The 22343-nt window shown below is 42.3% G+C and overlaps 1 protein-coding gene and 1 long non-coding RNA gene across 3 annotated transcripts; one reads left to right on the forward strand and one right to left on the reverse strand.

Annotated features, from left to right (window-relative positions):
* Positions 1-787: 787 nt before the first annotated feature.
* LOC118375239 (casein kinase II subunit alpha-like) lies at positions 788-16064 on the reverse strand. Its single transcript, XM_052514098.1, has 15 exons — positions 15944-16064; positions 15083-15179; positions 14777-14851; positions 12347-12475; positions 12094-12205; positions 11866-11967; positions 9854-9904; positions 9682-9741; positions 8702-8785; positions 8136-8246; positions 7850-7951; positions 7344-7444; positions 6797-6945; positions 1947-2036; positions 788-963 (listed from the first exon to the last, which is right to left on the reverse strand). The coding sequence occupies exons 4-15, from the start codon at positions 12445-12447 to the stop codon at positions 860-862; spliced, it is 1167 nt and encodes a 388-aa protein (XP_052370058.1). The 5' UTR covers positions 12448-12475; positions 14777-14851; positions 15083-15179; positions 15944-16064; the 3' UTR covers positions 788-859.
* An 807-nt stretch (positions 16065-16871) lies between these two features.
* Positions 16872-21312, forward strand: LOC127927553 (uncharacterized). 2 transcript variants are annotated; one of them, XR_008127999.1, is made up of 5 exons: positions 16872-17014; positions 20373-20535; positions 20790-20851; positions 21070-21102; positions 21274-21312. It is a non-coding gene; the product is annotated as an uncharacterized LOC127927553 (long non-coding RNA). The 2 variants fall into 2 exon arrangements; XR_008128000.1 differs by having other exon boundaries at positions 16875-17014; positions 20442-20535.
* The last annotated feature ends 1031 nt before the right edge of the window (positions 21313-22343 follow it).

Consider the following 22343-nt stretch of genomic DNA (forward strand, 5'->3'; position numbering starts at 1 on the left):
GCCAAGTGGGGGCTACATCAGAGAATCCTGTCTCGTTTTGTGAAGTTGTCTACAGGTTCAGTGTATTGCAACAGCAGGAATCCCCAAACAAACTGTTTCAAGCTAGACTGTATATTTGGGACATACAAAATAAATGTTATTATCCATTCTCTTCATCATCAGGTCTACATTGTATTAGAATTCCTAGACCAAATCATCCAGACAGGTGTGACAAATAAAAAATGATGTCATGTCCAGATCTCAAAATATAACTGAACAGGGAAAAGCAATTTCAACATCTTTTCTCCGTCATTCTTCTCAATGTAATAAAAAGGAAACCCACTGGCCAGGCCAACACATAGTAGAGAGTGGGGTGGGCTGAACCGACCCACGGGCCAGGCCAACACATAATAGAGAGTGGGGTGGGCTGAACCGACCCACGGGCCCACACAAACATAGGTGAGGAGGTCCCATGAGGAGGTGGTGGTTTCAGGGCTGTGCTCCGGTGGCTGATGGGAGGTGGAGGTTTCAGGGCTGTCCCCGGCAGCCGCTGGGAGGAGGTGGTGGAGGTTTCAGGGCTGTGCCCGGCAGCCGCTGGGAGGAGGGGTGGAGGTTTCAGGGCTGTGCCCGGCAGCCGCTGGGAGGAGGGGTGGAGGTTTCAGGGCTGTGCCCCGGCAGCCGCTGGGAGGAGGGGTGGAGGTTTCAGGGCTGTGCCCCAGCAGCCGCTGGGAGGAGGGGGTGGAGGTTTCAGGGCTGTGCCCGGCAGCCGCTGGGAGGAGGTGGTGGAGGTTTCAGGGCTGTGCCCGGCAGCCGCTGGGAGGAGGTGGTGGAGGTTTCAGGGCTGTGCCCCAGCAGCCGCTGGGAGGAGGGGGTGGAGGTTTCAGGGCTGTGCCCCGGCCGCTGGGACTTGTGGGGCCAAAGTGTTGGGGGCAGAAATGACAGGTGATCCAGCGTTGTTAGCCAGTGCCTTTGTGGAGGTGATACCTACAAGAGATAGTGGACACATTCTCACCAATGACTTCTACTGTCAGTACACTTATTGACAGGAAGTGAAAGAAAAAAGCAGTGTGATCTATGGTCAGGAGTAGGGCTGTGGCAGTCACTAAATCAGCCGGTGATTGTCAAGCAAATAACTGTTGGTCTCACGGTAATTGACCGTTAATTAACAAACACATTTAGCATCTTCTGGCTTCCACACATAGCCTTCAGGCCACTGATGCAGATGTTAGGGACATTTACATTGTAAAAAGTCTAATAAATATAGCCTACATCATCACAATAAATCCATGATTTATTTTAGACAGGTCTAAAGCCAGGTAGGCTGGCTGGCATGAAAATGTTGTAAATAAATGTTGTAAATATAAACAATGTGCTTAATATTAGGAAAGTTGAGAAATAAAGCAGGCCAAGCCTATAGAAAGCTGACGGGATCCTCCTCTATTTAGTAGAGGCCATCACTCTGTTTTCTCGCACAATTGCATAGCCTACAGAAATGTTGAACACCATAAGCTCATGGGCTCCCATGAAATGTTTAATTAGATTTTCGATTACATTTATGTCAGAGTGATTAGAGGGACAATAGAGTGCGGAGTACCAGGCAGTTAGCAAGTTTGGTAGGCTACTAATGACCAGCAGCAACATTAGAGCTTGGAGAAGTCTAATTACTGTGACTAAACGGTCATGTGGAATTTGACTGCCTTCATGACTCGTGACTGCCGGTAATATGATCACTGCAACAGCCCTAGTCAGGAATACTCACCATAGATCACAAATAAAACACTGGTGTTGGGAAACCATTCAAACAATATACAAAGTGTAATGATAACAGCACATCTTGCCAGGGAGTGGCACCCTATGCCCTAAATAGTGCACTACTTTTGATAGGGCCCAATAGCACCCTATAGCCTAAATAGTGCACTACTTTTGACCAAAGCCCAAAGACCAAAATGCAGTGTTGGATGACTTACCTGCCATCATACTGGAAGAGCTGACTGGAGTGGAGCTGGTAACTATTCCTCCAGGAGTGCTGCCCCTTCCCTGATCTTTAACAACGGAGTCTGGCATCAGAGAGAGAGAGAGACAATCAGATATCTTCTAAATCAACACTCATTTAACCCAATCAACCGACAGCTATGATACCAACACTCATTAACCCAATCCACCGACAGCTATGATACCAACACTCATTAACACAATCCACCGACAGCTATGATACCAACACAATCCACCGACAGCTATGATACCAACACAATCCACTGACAGCTATGATACCAACACAATCCACCGACAGCTATGATACCAACACAATCCACTGACAGCTATGATACCAACACAATCCACCGACAGCTATGATACCAACACAATCCACCGACAGCTATGATACCAACACAATCCACTGACAGCTATGATACCAACACAATCCACTGACAGCTATGATACCAACACAATCCACCGACAGCTATGAAAGCAACACTCGTTAACACAATCCACCGACAAATATGATACCAACACTCATTAACACAATCCACCGACAGCTATGAAAGCAACACTCGTTAACACAATCCACCGACAAATATGATACCAACACAATCCACCGACAAATATGATACCAACACAATCCACCGACAGCTATGATACCAACACTCATTAACACAATCCACCGACAGCTATGATACCAACACTCATTAACACAATCCACCGACAAATATGATACCAACACAATCCACCGACAAATATGATACCAACACAATCCACCGACAAATATGATACCAACACTCATTAACACAATCCACCGACAAATATGATACCAACACAATCCACCGACAAATATGATACCAACACAATCCACCGACAAATATGATACCAACACTCATTAACACAATCCACCGACAGCTATGAAAGCAACACTCGTTAACACAATCCACCGACAAATATGATACCAACACAATCCACCGACAAATATGATACCAACACTCATTAACACAATCCACCGACAAATATGATACCAACACAATCCACCGACAGCTATGATACCAACACTCATTAACACAATCCACCGACAAATATGATACCAACACAATCCACCGACAAATATGATACCAACACTCATTACCAACACATTAACACAATCCACCGACAGCTATGAAAGCAACACTCGTTAACACAATCCACCGACAAATATGATACCAACACAATCCACCGACAAATATGATACCAACACTCATTAACACAATCCACGACAGCTATGATACCAACACAAATATGATACCAACACAATCCACCGACAAATATGATACCAACACAATCCACCGACAAATATGATACCAACACTCATTAACACAATCCACCGACAAATATGATACCAACACAATCCACCGACAAATATGATACCAACACAATCCACCGACAAATATGATACCAACACTCATTAACACAATCCACCGACAGCTATGAAAGCAACACTCGTTAACACAATCCACCGACAAATATGATACCAACACAATCCACCGACAAATATGATACCAACACTCATTAACACAATCCACCGACAAATATGATACCAACACAATCCACCGACAAATATGATACCAACACAATCCACCGACAAATATGATACCAACACTCATTAACACAATCCACCGACAGCTATGAAAGCAACACTCGTTAACACAATCCACCGACAGCTATGATACCAACACTCATTAACACAATCCACCGACAGCTATGATACCAACACAATCCACCGACAAATATGATACCAACACAATCCACCGACAAATATGATACCAACACAATCCACCGACAGCTATGAAAGCAACACTCATTAACACAATCCACCGACAAATATGATACCAACACAATCCACCGACAAATATGATACCAACACAATCCACCGACAAATATGATACCAACACAATCCACCGACAAATATGATACCAACACTCATTAACACAATCCACCGACAAATATGATACCAACACATTCCACCGACAAATATGATACCAACACAATCCACCGACAGCTATGATACCAACACAATCCACCGACAGCTATGATACCAACACTCATTAACACAATCCACCGACAAATATGATACCAACACAATCCACCGACAAATATGATACCAACACTCATTAACACAATCCACCGACAGCTATGAAAGCAACACTCATTAACACAATCCACCGACAAATATGATACCAACACAATCCACCGACAAATATGATACCAACACAATCCACCGACAAATATGATACCAACACTCATTAACACAATCCACCGACAGCTAACAAAGCAACACTCGTTAACACAATCCACCGACAGCTATGATACCAACACTCATTAACACAATCCACCGACAAATATGATACCAACACAATCCACCGACAAATATGATACCAACACTCATTAACACAATCCACCGACAGCTATGATACACTCATTAACACAACTCATATGAACACAATCCACCGACAAATATGATACCAACACAATCCACCGACAAATATGATACCAGCACTCATTAACACAATCCACCGACAAATATGATACCAACACAATCCACCGACAGCTATGATACCAACACTCATTAACACAATCCACCGACACATGATCCACCAACAGCTATGATACCAACACTCATTAACACAATCCACCGACAAATATGATACCAACACAATCCACCGACAAATATGATACCAACACTCATTAACACAATCCACCGACAAATATGATACCAACACAATCCACCGACAAATATGATACCAACACTCATTAACACAATCCACCGACAGCTATGAAAGCAACACTCGTTAACACAATCCACCGACAGCTATGATACCAACACAATCCACCGACAAATATGATACCAACACTCATTAACACAATCCACCGACAAATATGATACCAACACAATCCACCGACAAATATGATACCAACACAATCCACCGACAGCTATGATACCAACACAATCCACCGACAAATATGATACCAACACTCATTAACACAATCCACCGACAAATATGATACCAACACTCATTAACACAATCCACCGACAAATATGATACCAACACAATCCACCGACAAATATGATACCAACACAATCCACCGACAGCTATGATACCAACACTCATTAACACAATCCACCGACAAATATGATACCAACACTCATTAACACAATCCACCGACAAATATGATACCAACACAATCCCACCTATGACAAATATGATACCAACACAATCCACCGACAAATATGATACCAACACTCATTAACACAATCCACCGACAAATATGATACCAACACAATCCACCGACAAATATGATACCAACACTCATTAACACAATCCACCGAGCTAGCATTAACACAATCCACCGACAAATATGATACCAACACTCGTTAACACAATCCACCGACAGCTATGATACCAACACTCATTAACACAATCCACCGACAAATATGATACCAACACAATCCACCGACAAATATGATACCAACACAATCCACCGACAAATATGATACCAACACTCATTAACACAATCCACCGACAAATATGATACCAACACAATCCACCGACAAATATGATACCAACACTCATTAACACAATCCACCGACAGCTATGAAAGCAACACTCGTTAACACAATCCACCGACAAATATGATACCAACACTCATTAACACAATCCACCGACAGCTATGATAGCAACACTCATTAACACAATCCACCGACAGCTATGATACCAACACAATCCACCGACAGCTATGATACCAACACTCATTAACACAATCCACCGACAGCTATGATACCAACACAATCCACCGACAGCTATGATACCAACACTCATTAACACAATCCACCGACAGCTATGATACCAACACAATCCACCGACAGCTATGATAGCAACACTCATTAACACAATCCACCGACAGCTATGATACCAACACAATCCACCGACAGCTATGATACCAACACAATCCACCGACAGCTATGATAGCAACACTCATTAACACAATCCACCGACAGCTATGATACCAACACTCATTAACACAATCCACCGACAGCTATGATACCAACACAATCCACCGACAGCTATGATAGCAACACTCATTAACACAATCCACCGACAAATATGATAGCAACACTCAAACGTCAAGAACAGACTGGTTATGTCTTATTTTTTTCCCCCAAAACACTTGAGCGTGTCATCTCTGACCTAGTTCTCCCATGTCACCTGGTTCCTCCGCACATGCCACTTGCTTCCAGTCGAAGCTGGCATCATCTCCAAGACCCTGATGCTTGCCTACGCAGCAGCAAGAGGAACTGTCCTTCCCTACCATCAGGCTTATTTGAAAACCCTACATCCCAACCCGAGCCCTCCGTTCCACCACCTCTGGTCTATTGGCCCTCCCACCCACACGTTGAGGGAAAGTGTACTTGATATGATTGTGATAGCTTGGTGAGACGACAATACATCTTAAGATGAATGCACTAATTGTAAGTCGCTGTGGATAAGAGCATCGACTAAAGGGCTAAAATGTCAAATGTATACTGTAGTCACATGAACTCCTCTGAAGAAACTGTAAATATCTGTTAAAAAGCCTTCTGCTTCAATGTGTTCAATGGCTGCAAGAGAATCCACTGAATATGAACCTTCTTTTTTTACCAAGTACTTAAAAAAGAAAAGTGTATTGTATTGAGGCATAATTTAGCACCATAATCTTAAAATCAAGCGAGGGTTCTAGCACTTACAACATTCAGTTAGGTGTCTTATGCAGCAGGCCTATATCGAGAAGTCTGAGTGGAGGCGGAGGGGAAACTCACAGAAGTATGGGTGTTCCATGGCCTCCCGGGCCGTGAGGCGAGCGTTGTGGTCGTAACGCAGCAGCTTGTCCAGGAAGTCCAGAGCCTCGGTGCTCACCAGGTGCTGGTTCTCACTGTGCACAAACCTCTCCCACCTCTTACGGGAGTGTCTGGAGAATGGACCAGGAGAGAGAGGTCAATACATAAAATCAATTCAACATTCATTCAGAGGATAGATTCACAAAGTTCTCTCAATACACTTTTACAAAGACTTTTTGGGGAAAAGGAGACAACAAAAAATGAACAAGTCATATGAATAGATGGAAAGAGACTGGTGGCCAAATGGACTGTACCCATGAGTACTCTGTCATGTCTGAGGGGCTTTCACCGTTCAACTCTTCAACTCTGTTAAATGGGTCAATATATTGGGCATTATTAACCTGAATTACTCAAGGCAGGGGTCAGGTAGAAATTGACATTCACATTGAGTATTTGGATCATTTAGTAATACATTCTGAAGCCCAGTTCTGTTGAAGTAATCTGACGATGAAATGTTGGATATTCTTACCTGCCCAGAATGTCATTAAACCGCGGGTCTAGTTCAATGTTGTACTTATCGATGTAGTCATACAAGTCCTCTGTGCCGAGGACTTTAGCAATCCGTACGAGCTGTAAAACAGAAACAGAACATTTTAGAGGGAAGACAAACTAAAACAAAAGCCTGAGGCCTAAATCTGGAATTCAACTGGCAGTCAAGTAAGAGGGCTAGAAGTATGCACTAAATATCAACCATCAGCCTTGTTGTAAAGACTGTCGTCTCATCATGATCAACACATTGTTTGAGGGTTGTTCATCAGCACTGAGAGACTCAATAATTCTCACCTGATTGTAGACAAACCAAAACACTCAACCAAAATACTTACTTGTAATCCTACAGAAAGTTGCAATTCAACTGGCAGTCAACTAAGAGAGCAACAAGACATCCAGCTCAAATCAGTGCTGTTGTAGTAGAGACTGGTGCACCAGGATTCAATATCAAGACAATGTGATCAGCACCATGAGAGACAATTCTACCTGGTCGTAGTTGTCGTGTCCATGGAAGAAAGGCTCCTTCCTGAAGATCATGCTGGCCAACATACAGCCCAAACTCCACATGTCTAAACTGTAGTCATACATCTGACATAAAGAGAGGGGGGGGGGTGAGCGCTGTGCTTAAAACAACAATGACTACATTACTGTACCAACTTACACCTACATTATTATAACTACATTAACAACATGCTACTATAGATGTGGCCAACTAGACTAGTCAGTTTCATGTTTAGAACTAGTCTTGTCAGACTGTATTGAGTGGTCTCACCTGGTAGTCTACCAGCAACTCAGGTCCTTTGAAGTAGCGCGAGGCCACTCTCACATTGTACTCCTGGTTAGGGTGGTAGAACTCTGCCAAGCCCCAGTCGATCAGGCGGAGCTACAAGAGAATAGTCATTATTGCTCGTGTTTAAAAAAAAAAAAAAAAAATGTAACCTTTATTTTACTAGGCAAGTCAGTTAAGAAAAAATTCTTATTTTCAATGACGGCCTAGGAACAGTTGGTTAACTGCCTGTTCAGGGGCAGAACGACAGACTTTGTACCTTGTCAGCTCGGGGATTTGAACTTGCAACCTTTCGGTTACTAGTCCAATGCTCTAACCACTAGGCTACCCTGCTTAATAATAAGTTCTAATTCTAATTCTGAGTTCTAGTTCTATGATAATAACACTATTAATACACAGGTCTTATTTAGAGCTTTTCTAAAAACCCAAAGACACTTTACAATAAGCAACAATAAGGAAACAAAAACATCTAACAAAGTGGGCTGGTTAATTATGGTAGTGATCCAAGCTATAGTAACAGAATGAATGAAAGGAGGAGCCTGAATCCATACCTTTCTGTGTTCATGATCAATCATCACATTGTGTGGCTTGACATCTCTGTGCATGATCCCCATACTGTGACAGTAGTCAAGGGCCTGAGAAGAAACAATTAGGTCATGGTTTAAGCTAACAGTAGTCTAAATGCGAGATGTATCATTGGGATCTGAGATTTGATTGGATTTATTAGGATCCCCATTAGTCGATGTCAATGGAGACAATTAGTCTTACTGGGTCCGACATAACAACAGACAAAATACATATATTTAAAAACATTAACATGTAGTGTGTGTGCATCTATCAGTTACACATACATGTCAGTACATACACACAACAAGTAGGTCACATGTCAGTACATACACACAACAAGTAGGTCACATGTCAGTACATACACAGAACAAGTAGGTCACATGTCAGTACATACACACAACAAGTAGGTCACATGTCAGTACATACACAGAACAAGTAGGTCACATGCCAGTAAAAACACACAACAAGTAGGTCACATGTCAGTACATACACACAACAAGTAGGTCACATGTCAGTACATACACACAACAAGTAGGTCACATGTCAGTACATACACACAACAAGTAGGTCACATGTCAGTACATACACACAACAAGTAGGTCACATGTCAGTACATACACACAACAAGTAGGTCACATGTCAGTACATACACAGAACAAGTAGGTCACATGTCAGTACATACACACAACAAGTAGGTCACATGTCAGTACATACACAGAACAAGTAGGTCACATGCCAGTACAAACACACAACAAGTAGGTCACATGTCAGTACATACACACAACAAGTAGGTCACATGTCAGTACATACACACAACAAGTAGGTCACATGTCAGTACATACACACAACAAGTAGGTCACATGTCAGTACATACACACAACAAGTAGGTCACATGGTACATACACACAACAAGGGAGGCGTTATGCAGTGAGGTGTTTGTGTGTTCTTTGAAACCATCCCTTACCTTCAAGATTTCAAACATGTAGAACCGTATGTCGAAGTCTGATAAAGTTTGATACAGTTGCTGAAATACAGAGAATTTTTTTTTAATCAAAATGAGATGGCTGGACATTGGTTCAGAATGTAAGGTTTATTAGAATTCTATACAGACAGATGAACATGGTCTCTCTCCTCACCTTGAAATCAGTGTTGTTGACATGCTCAAAAACCAGCGCTGGAGTTCGAGACTGAGAAGACATAAGAAAAGGCATGAGGAACTACAATAACTACAATCATTCACTCAACCAGAACACACAAAAAATACATTTGAAAAAAAGAAGAAGAATCGGGATGGTAAAACATTTTCAATGTAAACTCAAATGATTCAAACCAGGTATAAAGTAGAAAAGTGATATATTTTAAAATAAGATCATCTTTGACAACTAACAACCACCAAAATAAAAACTAGACAGTCAGGGAGAATATATATATATTTTTTAATGACATGGCATTGATTTTATTATAATGTTTGAGTCTCTCAGATAGCATAAGAACAAGGCATAAGCCATGGCAAAATGTGGAGAATTACAGGAAATTAGCTTTAAAACTGCACATCTTCTCACAGCCGTTTCCAAAATGTGTTGAATTGCAGGAAATGAGCTTTAAAACTAGTGATGCACCGATATGACATTTTTGGCCGATATCCGATATTTTCCTCGTCAAAAAAAAACCCAATACCGATAACCGATATTTAAAATTTTAGCGGCCTTTTAAGCATTCTAGTACAGTTAAATAGACGCAGTGGACGCAGTGTTGTTCATTCGTTTCATTCTCAACCAGGATTTCTTTGGAACCCCTTTTTTGTCTTTGCGTGTCAAATAAGCTTGTTGACCAATCAGGACCTGAATATGACTGCACGTCAAATAATAATTTAACGCATTCATTATTTATTGTTACAAGGGATTCATCAATACGTATGCTATGATGCTGGTAAAGTTGTCTCGCGCACCTATGGTGCTGGTCATGAAAAAAAAGATAGCTAGCTCATGGATGCAAACAATGTAATTCTTTCCCAAAAACATAGCAAAACAACATCATGTTTCACTATATAGCTACGTGTCATCATCTAAAATAAGAACTGTCTGATAAATTAGGGTTATTTGATTAATGGTGGTCAGACCCATCTATGTGAAGCTAGCCACAATAAGGATTAGCCACACTAGTGAACTTTGTGGTTAGCCTTCAAAATAAACTTATGGTATAATTATATTTGTATTCATTTGCATCACAGTCAATGACATACTTTTATTTTGAAAGGCAAAGCTCAAATTCCACTATTGTGCCTAATCCGTATTGTGGCTAGCTTCACAACACATAAGCCGGTCAAGCCTCACTAGCCAGATGAAGCTAGCTGGCTGCTCCGGTATGGAAACATCTGAAAAATAGAGCAATTGGTAGTGTGTACCGGTGCTCGACCAGTCGCCGAAAGCCAATATCACCCACGACAGAGAAAAGTTGGATTGTCAAGGGCAATTCTTTCCATTATCTTGGCTTTAATGGATTTTGCGTTTTGAGTTGTCTCGCTGAAATGTTCTTACTCTTTCATATGACCGCTCGACTTGTTGACTGCTCGATCCACACAGCAGACATTGTGGGCTAGGTTAGGAATGCTGTGCTGCACGTGTAGCGCTACATTTTACGTGGCGTCATTACGTCATGCACCTACGTTATATAGGTATGCACGTCATGTACCTACGTTATATAGGTATGCACGTCATGTACCTACGTCATTATATAGGTATGCACGCACATCATGCTTTGACTGTAGGTACACGGTTTTTAACATCTGCTTTAATCTAGACATCGGGCCGATACCAGCGTTGGCATTTTTAGCTAATATTGGCCGATTCCGATATGTTCACTGATATCTCGTGCATCCCCATTTAAAACGGCAACATTTTGTCTCTGCGGCAAAGAGGGCCTCTAAACTAGGCGCCATTGGCCACGCCCCGCTAACTTTGCCACAGCTGCTGAAAAAAATCCAAGGGGAAACTCTGGATGGAGGTAGCTGAATATGAACCACATTGTTTCTGCTTAGTGATTGAGCAACCGCCATTGTAAAAAAAGGCACACAAAAAACAAGCATGTGGTTGTGTTATGATTTACACTTTACAGACGTATAGAAATTAGGATCATGAGCTCCACTCACCACAGGATCCTTGACGATATCTAAAAGTGAGATGATGTTGGGACCGCCTCGCAAGTTTTCTAGAATCTTGATTTCTCTCTTGATTTTCTTCTTTTTGACTGGCTATCGACAAACATAACCAAATACCATCAGGACTTCATACAGTACGTCTCTTTGGCGAGGAGCAAAATTTGAGTCAGGGGATAAAATGCCAATACTAAAATCAATTATAATTAATATGGTACCAACCTTGAGTATTTTGACAACAACCTTCTCATTGTTGGTGATATTTATGGCTTCAAACACCTCACTGTATTTGCCGCGTCCTAGTTTGCGCACCAGCTGGTAGTCATCTTGGTTCCTACATAGTCAAGAGAATTGGCAAGCAATGTGATGGCGTGACAATTTCAGCTAGGTAACACCAACTAGAATCTAACACACATATCAGAACATGCAACAGAAAACAATGTGTTCAGCTTTGAACCACACACGCACTACGTACCCCCATTCCACCACATGGGACTCGTAGTCCCAGTACTCCCGAGGCCTCTGTGTGTTTACATCAGGGTAAACTCGAGAGCGGCTTGGGACAGAGCCGGACATATTATACACAGGTTGTTCTCTGGATCACCTGGGACATAGAAAATAGACACACCTATTATAATAAAAACAAACATGATAGGGGTGGTGTATGTGAGTCCACATCGCACTTTAATGTCATTTTTTGCACCCCACCCAAGGACAAACAAAAACAAACTTTTACAGCTTTTTACAGTAGTTACATAGCAAAACATAAAATAATTTGATATACTTTACATCTAGATAGACAGTACTTATACATTATAAATTGTGTTTTTGTCATAACTATTATATAACATGAGCTTTTAAACCCACCCCTCAGCTACTCTCAGTCCATCCCACCCATCTCCCTAATCCCACCCCTCCGGTACTATCAGTTCATCCCGCCTAACCCCACTACTCTCAGTTCATCCCACCTATCTCCCTAACCCCACCCCTCAGCTACTCTCAGTCCATCCCAACTATCTCCCGAACCCCACCCCTCAGCTACTCTCAGTCCATTCCACCCATCTCCCTAATCCCACCCCTCCAGTACTATGAGTTCATCCCGCCTATCTCCCTAACCCCCCACTACTCTCAGTTCATCCCACCTATCTCCCTAACCCCACCCCTCAGCTACTCTCAGTCCATCCCAACTATCTCCCGAACCCCACCCCTCAGCTACTCTCAGTCCATCCCAACTATCTCCCGAACCCCACCCCTCAGCTACTCTCAGTCCATCCCACCTATATCTCCTAATCCCACCCCTCCGCTACTCTCAGTTCATCCCACCTATCTCCCTAACCCCACCCCTCAGGTACTTTCAGTCCATCCCAACTATCTCCCGAACCCCACCCCTCAGCTACTCTCAGTCCATCCCACCCATCTCCCTAATCCCACCCCTCCAGTACTATGAGTTCATCCCGCCTATCTCCCTAACCCCCACTACTCTCAGTTCATCCCACCTATCTCCCTAACCCCACCCCTCAGCTACTCTCAGTCCATCCCAACTATCTCCCGAACCCCACCCCTCAGCTACTCTCAGTCCATCCCAACTATCTCCCGAACCCCACCCCTCAGCTACTCTCAGTCCATCCCACCTATATCTCCCTAATCCCACCCCTCCGCTACTCTCAGTTCATCCCACCTATCTCCCTAACCCCACCCCTCAGGTACTTTCAGTCCATCCCAACTATCTCCCGAACCCCACCCCTCAGCTACTCTCAGTCCATCCCACCCATCTCCCTAATCCCACCCCTCCAGTACTATCAGTTCATCCCGCCTATCTCCCTAACCCCCACTACTCTCAGTTCATCCCACCTATCTCCCTAACCCCACCCCTCAGCTACTTTCAGTCCATCCCACCTATATCTCCCTAACCCCACCCCTCAGCTACTCTCAGTCCATCCCAACTATCTCCCGAACCCCACCCCTCAGCTACTCTCAGTCCATCCCACCTATATCTCCCTAATCCCACCCCTCCGCTACTCTCAGTTCATCCCACCTATCTCCCTAACCCCACCCCTCGGGTACTTTCAGTCCATCCCACCTATCTCCCTAACCCCACCCCTCAGCTACTTTCAGTCCATCCCACCTATCTCCCTAACCCCACCCCTCAGCTACTTTCAGTCCATCCCACCTATCTCCCTAACCCCACCCCTCAGCTACTCTCAGTCCATCCCAACTATCTCCCTAATCCCACCCCTCCGCTACTCTCAGTTCATCCCACCTATCTCCCTAACCCCACCCCTCAGCTACTTTCAGTCCATCCCACCTATCTCCCTAACCCCACCCCTCAGCTACTTTCAGTCCATCCCAACTATCTCCCGAACCCCACCCCTCAGCTACTCTCAGTCCATCCCACCTATCTCCCTAACCCCACCCCTCAGCTACTCTCAGTCCATCCCACCCATCTCCCTAACCCCACCCCTCAGCTACTCTCAGTCCATCCCGCCTATATCTCCCTAATCCCACCCCTCCAGTACTCTCAGTTCATCCCACCTATCTCCCTTACTCCACAGCTACTCTCGGTTCATCCCAACTATCTCCCTAACCCCACAGCTACTCTCGGTTCCCTATCTCCGTAAACCACCCTTTGATGATTTGCATGTGCCATTTGTCAACTGTGCTGTTTCTAATAAATTCTGAACCTATCTAATCGATATCAAGGAAGATCCATATATAAGAAATATCTATAACCATAGATGGAGAATTACGTGACTGATTGAAAGTAATGTAGACTAATGAATCATTCTGTTTGGCATACTGTTGGCATCAGGTATTTGACTGCTGTCTCGCTTGACTTGGCACAGTAGGCCTATAAGACAGTGTGATTGATCACTGTGTGAATGATTGATCACCATGTGAATGGTACCTTGGAGGTTTCCTCCAAGCTGCAGGTGACAGGTGGGGTCGCTGCAGAGCTGATGCTACGTTGGTTTGGTAGAGGCTGCAGGATAAAACACACAACAAGATGTTAGTTGGCTAGCTACATATTTTAGTCAGGTAGCCATCATGATATGGACAGGTTTCCCAGGCACAATTTAAGACCCGTCTTAGACTAAAAAGCCTGCTACATGGAAATTAATTAAGTACAGGACTAAGCTTATTCTGTGTTTAGGAAATCGCTGATATACTGGTCAAAAAAATCTAAGATAATAGTTTGCTAAAATCAACAAACCTGATTGTTGTAGTTGTTAAGGAGGACATCCAACCAGTCTAATCAGGGGGCACCGGGCTCAGTAGAGTCATCACTAGGATTCCCACTGTCATATGCCCTGTTGAAAGACATACATGTGATTGATTTAGTACAATACTTGGCCAAAGAGTCTCGACTCAACCTCTGACTTAACTCAAAAACCCGTCACTGCTTACGAGCTTTATTTCTATGGTATTGTTTACCAGTCTGTCAAGTGTCAACAATGCTGAAAATCATTCACTGTATGATGAAACCGATCAGAAACATCTATGGTGCACAAAGCAGTTTCATTATGATAACCAGTGTCCGGCTGGGACCCACACTGTTTAATAATATGTGGTGAAACTCCCTCGAGACAGTCACACACGCACGAGCCATGGCCTGCACATGTAGCCAACTAGCTCGCGCTAGCTGCTTCCATGATGAACTGCACCGCACCAAAAGCCGGATGGGAATACTAGGTTAGCTAGCTAACTAACAAGCAAATGTTATCTATAGTTATATTCACGAAACATGAATTGCTGGGCAGGTATTCATCTATAAATGTTAGTAAATCAGTAAATAGTATTAGCTGACGTACATACGTTGAAGATTGCTAGCTACCACAAGCCAGAAAATATTATTTGTTTTCAGAAGAAAAAAAGTGACAACGGAGTGCGTTAGCGAGGCAACTGTCTGACAACGCCTTAGCTAACATTCTGTGGGCTACGTTGATAGCTCATGGTAGTAAAGCTAAACATACTTATGTATGCTTTAAGAGTATTTGTCTTATATGCAATAACACGCTAAGTTGACTCAAAGCAATGGCCATCTCACGTAGGTAAATGAGCTAACGTGTATTACCTCTCGACGTTGTTGGGACATCAATATGGCGATGCTTGGTTTAGCGGCAATGTGCACCTCCATTCCTGTGAGGGGCGCTGTGCTTTCTTTGTGTGGAAAATGGGAGAGAGAACACGAGGCTGTACTTCTCTGAAAACCCTTAATGACACCTAGTGGTTAAATGGGAGAACCTCTGTGTCACAATTCAATCCTAATTATGTTATACATATTATATATATATTTTTCAAAGTGCGCCACATGCCAGAAGTTTCGACATTAGATGGGTGGTGTATTCGAGTCCATATCCACATCGTACTTTTAATTTATTTTTTGGGGGGGCCAAAAAATACATTACATACACATTATACATTGTCCCACTTCGAAGGACAAAAACAAACTTTGTTTTTACAGCTTTTTCTTTTGTTGTTACATGTAAATCACACACACACATTTTGTACAGTAGTTACACAGCAAACATAAAGTAATTCGATATTTTGATATACATTACATCTAGATAGATAGTACTTATTCATTTAAAAAAATTATAGTCATAACTATTATAGAACATAACCCCAGCACTCAGCTACTTTCAGTCCATCCCACCACTCCCTTAACCTCCCTCTTGTGATTTCCATGTGCCATATATTTGTGCTGTTTCACATACATTCTGAACCTATCTAATCGCATAGATTGTAAGTTAAAGATAAATATTCTTACTAAAGTTATTATTATATTGTTGATTGACTATGGTCGTACTTCCTCCTTAGTTATTTTCCACAATATAAATCTATGTTCTCACTGGGACAAGACCAATGATGTTCCAGACAGGGACAACGCACAACGGAAACGATGCTGTTCTGATTGACCAATTGAAAAACGGGGCGGGATTGGGTTGTGGGTTGGGGAACGCTCCACTGACCTTTCGTCACTCATTGTTTTAAGCCACACCCTACTACACCCACTAAGCGGAGAAAAGGTATCCCAACGTCTGTCCAAGAATGTTGAAATGTTGAATGTTTTGAAGAAACGTGTTGTTCAGTACAAACCGTCACACTACCTAGCTACTGTTTAATCAAACTGAATGCACCCCAGGTATGTATGACGTTCCGGACCCATGGACATCTAACTAATGCATAACTCCAAAACATTAGTATTTTATTAGAATCCCCATAAGCTTCTGCCAAGGCAGCCATTACTCTTCCTGGGGTCCAAACATGAACAAAACAATACATCACAACAAAACAATAGTCTACATCATAAATAAAACAACACATCACACAATACATTGTGCACTATTACACATTTGCATATCTGCTCCACCTTTACAAATGTACAGTACAAAATGTACAATATTACAATGTGTGGGTGTGTGTCTCCACAGTTCGCGTTGTGCCTTGAGGTTTTGTTTTATCTGGGGGTTTTAAATCTGATTTTACTGCTAGCTTGAATTACCTGATGTGGAATAAAGTTCCATGTAGTCATGGCTCTATGTAGTACTGTGTGTTTCCCAGCCTCTGTTCTGGACATAGGGACGGTGAAGAGACCACTCTATGTAGTACTGTGTTTCCCAGCCTCTGTGCTGGACTTAGGGACTGTGAAGAGACCACTCTATGTAGTACTGTGTGTTTCCCAGCCTCTGTTCTGGACTTAGGGACGGTGAAGAGACCACTATGTAGTACTGTGTGTTTCCCAGCCTCTGTTCTGGACTTAGGGACTGTGAAGAGACCACTCTATGTAGTACTGTGTGTTTCCCAGCCTCTGTTCTGGACTTAGGGACTGTGAAGAGACCACTATGTAGTACTGTGTGTTTCCCAGCCTCTGTTCTGGACTTAGGGACTGTGAAGAGACCACTCTATGTAGTACTGTGTGTTTCCCAGCCTCTGTTCTGGACTTAGGGACTGTGAAGAGACCACTATGTAGTACTGTGTGTTTCCCAGCCTCTGTTCTGGACTTAGGGACTGTGAAGAGACCACTCTATGTAGTACTGTGTGTTTCCCAGCCTCTGTTCTGGACTTAGGGACTGTGAAGAGACCACTATGTAGTACTGTGTGTTTCCCAGCCTCTGTTCTGGACTTAGGGACTGTGAAGAGACCACTATGTAGTACTGTGTGTTTCCCAGCCTCTGTTCTGGACTTAGGGACTGTGAAGAGACCACTATGTAGTACTGTGTGTTTCCCAGCCTCTGTTCTGGACTTAGGGACTGTGAAGAGACCACTATGTAGTACTGTGTGTTTCCCAGCCTCTGTTCTGGACTTAGGGACTGTGAAGAGACCACTATGTAGTACTGTGTTTCCCAGCCTCTGTTCTGGACTTAGGGACTGTGAAGAGACCACTCTATGTAGTACTGTGTGTTTCCCAGCCTCTGTTCTGGACTTAGGGACTGTGAAGAGACCACTGTTCTGTGAAGGAAGTAGTACACAGCGTTGTACGAGATCTTCAGTTTCTTGGCAATTTCTTGCATGGAATAGCCTTCATTTCTGAGAACAAGAATATACTGACGAGTTTCAGAAGAAAGTTCTTTGTGTCTGGCCATTTTGAGCCTGTAATCGAACCCACAAATGCTGATGCTCCAGATACTCAACTGGTCTAAAGAAGGCCAGTTTTATTGCTTCTTTAATCAGCGCAAAAGTTTTCAGTAGTTCTAACATAATTGCGAAAGGGTTTTCTAATGATAAATTAGCCTTTTAAAATTATAAACTTGGATTAGCTAACACAGCGTGCCATTGGAACACAGGAGTGATGGTTGCTGATAATGGGCCTCTGTACACCTATGTAGATATTCCATAAGAAACCTGCCGTTTCCAGCTATAATAGTCATTTACAACATTAACAATGTCGACACTGTATTTCTGATAAATTGTATGTTATTTTAATGGACAAAAATGTGCTTTTCTTTAAAAAACAAGGACATTTCTAAGTGACCCCAAACTTTTGAATGGTAGGCTGTTTTTTCAGCAGCAGCATATCAATAATGTCAAAAGCTGCACTGAAGTCTAGCAAAATAGCTCTTCTTATTATCAGTTTCTTTCAGCCAATCATCAGTCATTTGTGTCAAGGCCGTACATGTTGAGGGCCCTTCCCTATAAGTGAGTTGAAAGTCTGTTGTTCATTTGTTTACTGTGAAATAGTATTGTACCTGGTCAAACACATTTTTTTCCAAAAGTTGACTAAGGGTTAGTAAGCAGGCTGATTGGTCGGCTGTTTGTCCTGTAGGCTTAGATAGATGGGAGTGGCAATAGTCCGCTACCATACAAGTTGTCAGTACCAGACGGTTTGTCATTACTGATAGACAGCAATACTATTTTCACCTCTTCCACACTCACTTTACAGAATTCAGATTCAGTTATGCCTGAAAATGAAGGTTTAGAGTTTGTTATTGGCATGTCATGCCTATGTTTGCTAATTTTGCCAGGGAAAAAGTCATTAAAGTAGTCAGCAATATCAGAGGGTTTTGCAACGTTCAATTAATCAGTGCTGTTCTGAACGACCAAAGAAGAATTTGAAAACAGAGAAATATTGAACGACCAAAGAAGAATGCCTTTGATAAGAGAAATATTGAATACAGAATGAAAATACTTTCTCTTTGGTCGTTATGACTAATGGACAACATACACTGAATGGACAAAACATTAGGAACACCTTCCTAATATTGAGTTGCACCCCATCTTGCCCTCTGAACAGCCCTCAATTTGTCGGGGCATGGACTCTACAAGGTGTCAAAAGCGTTCCACAGGGATGCTGGCCCATGTTGACTTCAATGCTTCCCACAGTTGTGTCTAGTTGGCTGGATGTCCTTTGGGTGGTGGACCATTCTTGATACACAAGGGAAACTGAAAAACCCAGCATACCCCGTTCAAAGGCACTTAAATATTTTGTGTTGACAATCCACCCTCTGAATGGCACACATACACAATCCATGTCTCAACTGTCTCAAGGCTTAAAAATGATTATTTAACCTGTCTCCTCCCCTTCATCTAAATTGATTGATGTGGATTTAACAGGTGACATCGATAAGAGATTCACCTTGATTCCCCTGCTCAGTCTATGTCATAGAAAGACCAGGTGTTTCTAATGTTACATACACTCACTGCATATGCTTATGCTACACTTTCAGAGTGCGGTATCAATTAATCCACTCATTGTGTAGGCCTACCCTCTTCTAAATTGCTGTAACAATGAGAAGGAAATGCCAGAGGCATGTTTTGTTTGCATCACTGACCACAGGAACCAGTCACCTATAATCAACATAGTCTAGAAAGAGAAGGTCTTTGTTTTGTACACCGCTTGAATGAACAGTCACATCTTGGGAGTATTTGTCTTCTAAGTCGATGGGTTGTTTGTCGACTGATATTATAATTAGTCCTTTGTAAACTGTAAACCTTTTTGTTTAAATGCTCATCTGATTCCTCAATCTTAAAACATTCCCACGGTCATCCACTGTTTCCTGCAGAGACACCTGACACAGCCCCCATTCTATCTCATAGAAGTGGGTCTGTGTCTATTGTCTCTGTGGTTCCAGCCAATCAGCTATAAGGACAGGTATAAAACCTCTGTTGGGTCTTTTAACAAAGAGATAGAGGACTCGTGTGATGACTTCCACCCACCATGGAGCTGTAAGTCACTTTTTTATTGCATCATGGCCTCTTTGACTGACTATATTCTTTATAACAATGTAATGGGGGGTCAACTGTACAACTATTTAGATACCTAGTCATGTAACATTTAATTGAAATGTTGTGCGTTGTCTTGACTTAGTTTTACAAAGCATTAGATTAAACACTGTACAACTATCTTCTTTATAAAAGGGAAGGGAATGGGGGGATACCTAGTCAACTGAAAAGGCCAATGCTCTTTATTTTTCTCGTAGCTCCCTGTGTTCTCTGTCAGTTCTGACGCTAGTGGCTGTTGTGTTCATGGTACCAATGAAAGGTAAGTCTCATTTACCCTAAACAAGGATCATATATCAGCCTATATCGATTTGCTCCAGTAAGCTTTTCCAGTGAATTGTTCAGCGTGTCATACACTGGCCAAAAACAACTTGCTTTTATTGCTGTAGTGAAAACAGTAATATGATACAGTAATATGACATGATATTACTGAGGTTATGGAGATTCAATCAGTTAATAATAGTCCTGTTTCCTTTTCAGACAGAAGTGATGATGTGTTAAGCTTTTTGAATGGTGAGATGGTTGGCTACATGCTAATGCACCTGTTTATTGTCTTGTGTTGATGAGACCCAAACAGTTGTCAGTCTTGATGGAGAACATCACATTTTCAGACGATGATCAGAGGTGGTGGTGAGATTCTAATAAGCTGTTGGTTAGGTAGCTCATTCTCAGATGTTGTTACAGGTGCCCTTGATGTTGCTCCCGCTACTCAAAGCACCTCAGGAAAAAATCAAAGGTCTGTTCTTCACACTTATATATTTATTTATCTATCCTCATTTTGTTACTTTTAAAATCACTAACTCGATCTGCCGTCTTTCTTTTCTACTTTCCCCAGGTCCCAAGAACACCTTTGGTAAACCAGCTCCAACCCCAGGTTAGTGAAAGTAGATTTTGATGTTTGAGGGAAATGTTTCTAACTAGCATCTGTTATTACCATGTTGACCTAATTTATTACCGTGTTCAACAGGAAGCCCAAGTCCTTTAAGACCAACAGAGAACTCTGCAGGTTGTTTTTTTATTACGTTTAGTTTGTAATCAAACGGTCAAACTTTGTTGTGAAATATAATGAAATCAATGTTACATTACGTGTATCATTACTCACCAATCATTTGTCTTCCAGAAATCTCAAATGTTACGCAGACTGCAAACTCTGCTTGTTTAACAGGTTAGTGTGGGGAAGGTTGAGCTGGGAAGTTATCAATAGTCAGTAGTTAGTGTTATTGATATGTGGTTGATCATGTGTTTTTGTGTTATTAATCATTATCTGATCATGTATCAGATGTTGTAGACTCAGATGCCAGATCCAAAGAGAAATGCAACTCCGATGATCTTACAGGTGTGTGGAATATGGTTTGAAAATAATGCTATATAGGAAGTTTCAATATCATTTCAATATCAATATCATTTTCAGAGTTTTATTCAATGTCCCACAGATGCAGAACGGTCTGAAAGTAACTCCGCAGAAAGCAGAGGTATATTAAATATCAAAATAATCTGTCACTGAAATATCCGTAGGGGAAAATGAATCTGGTAATATTGATTTCATAGACTGTTATGGCCACACCAATTCTGATTCTCTCTCTCTCTCTCTCTCTCTCTCTCTCTCTCTCTCTCTCTCTCTCTCTCTCTCTCTCTCTCTCTCTCTCTCTCTCTCTCTCTCTCTCTCTCTCTCTCTCTCTCTCTCTCTCTCTCTCTCTCTCTCTCTCGCTTTCTCTCTCTATCGCTTTCTCTCTCTTGTCTCTTTTCTCTCTTTA

This window comes from Oncorhynchus keta, unplaced genomic scaffold (assembly GCF_023373465.1).
Source record: "Oncorhynchus keta strain PuntledgeMale-10-30-2019 unplaced genomic scaffold, Oket_V2 Un_scaffold_1526_pilon_pilon, whole genome shotgun sequence".
NCBI lineage: Eukaryota > Metazoa > Chordata > Actinopteri > Salmoniformes > Salmonidae > Oncorhynchus > Oncorhynchus keta.

Bases quoted from the DNA above. Each gene is read 5' to 3' on its own strand.
- LOC118375239 (XM_052514098.1), bottom strand. From the start codon at position 12,447: ATGTCCGGCTCTGTCCCAAGCCGCTCTCGAGTTTACCCTGATGTAAAC. The intron at 11,968-12,093 runs GTTGGTACCATA...GTTTGTCGATAG, and splicing joins TTGTTGTCAAAATACTCAAG to CCAGTCAAAAAGAAGAAAAT. The intron at 8,786-9,681 runs GTAAGGGATGGT...GTTTCTTCTCAG, and splicing joins ACATGTTTGAAATCTTGAAG to GCCCTTGACTACTGTCACAG.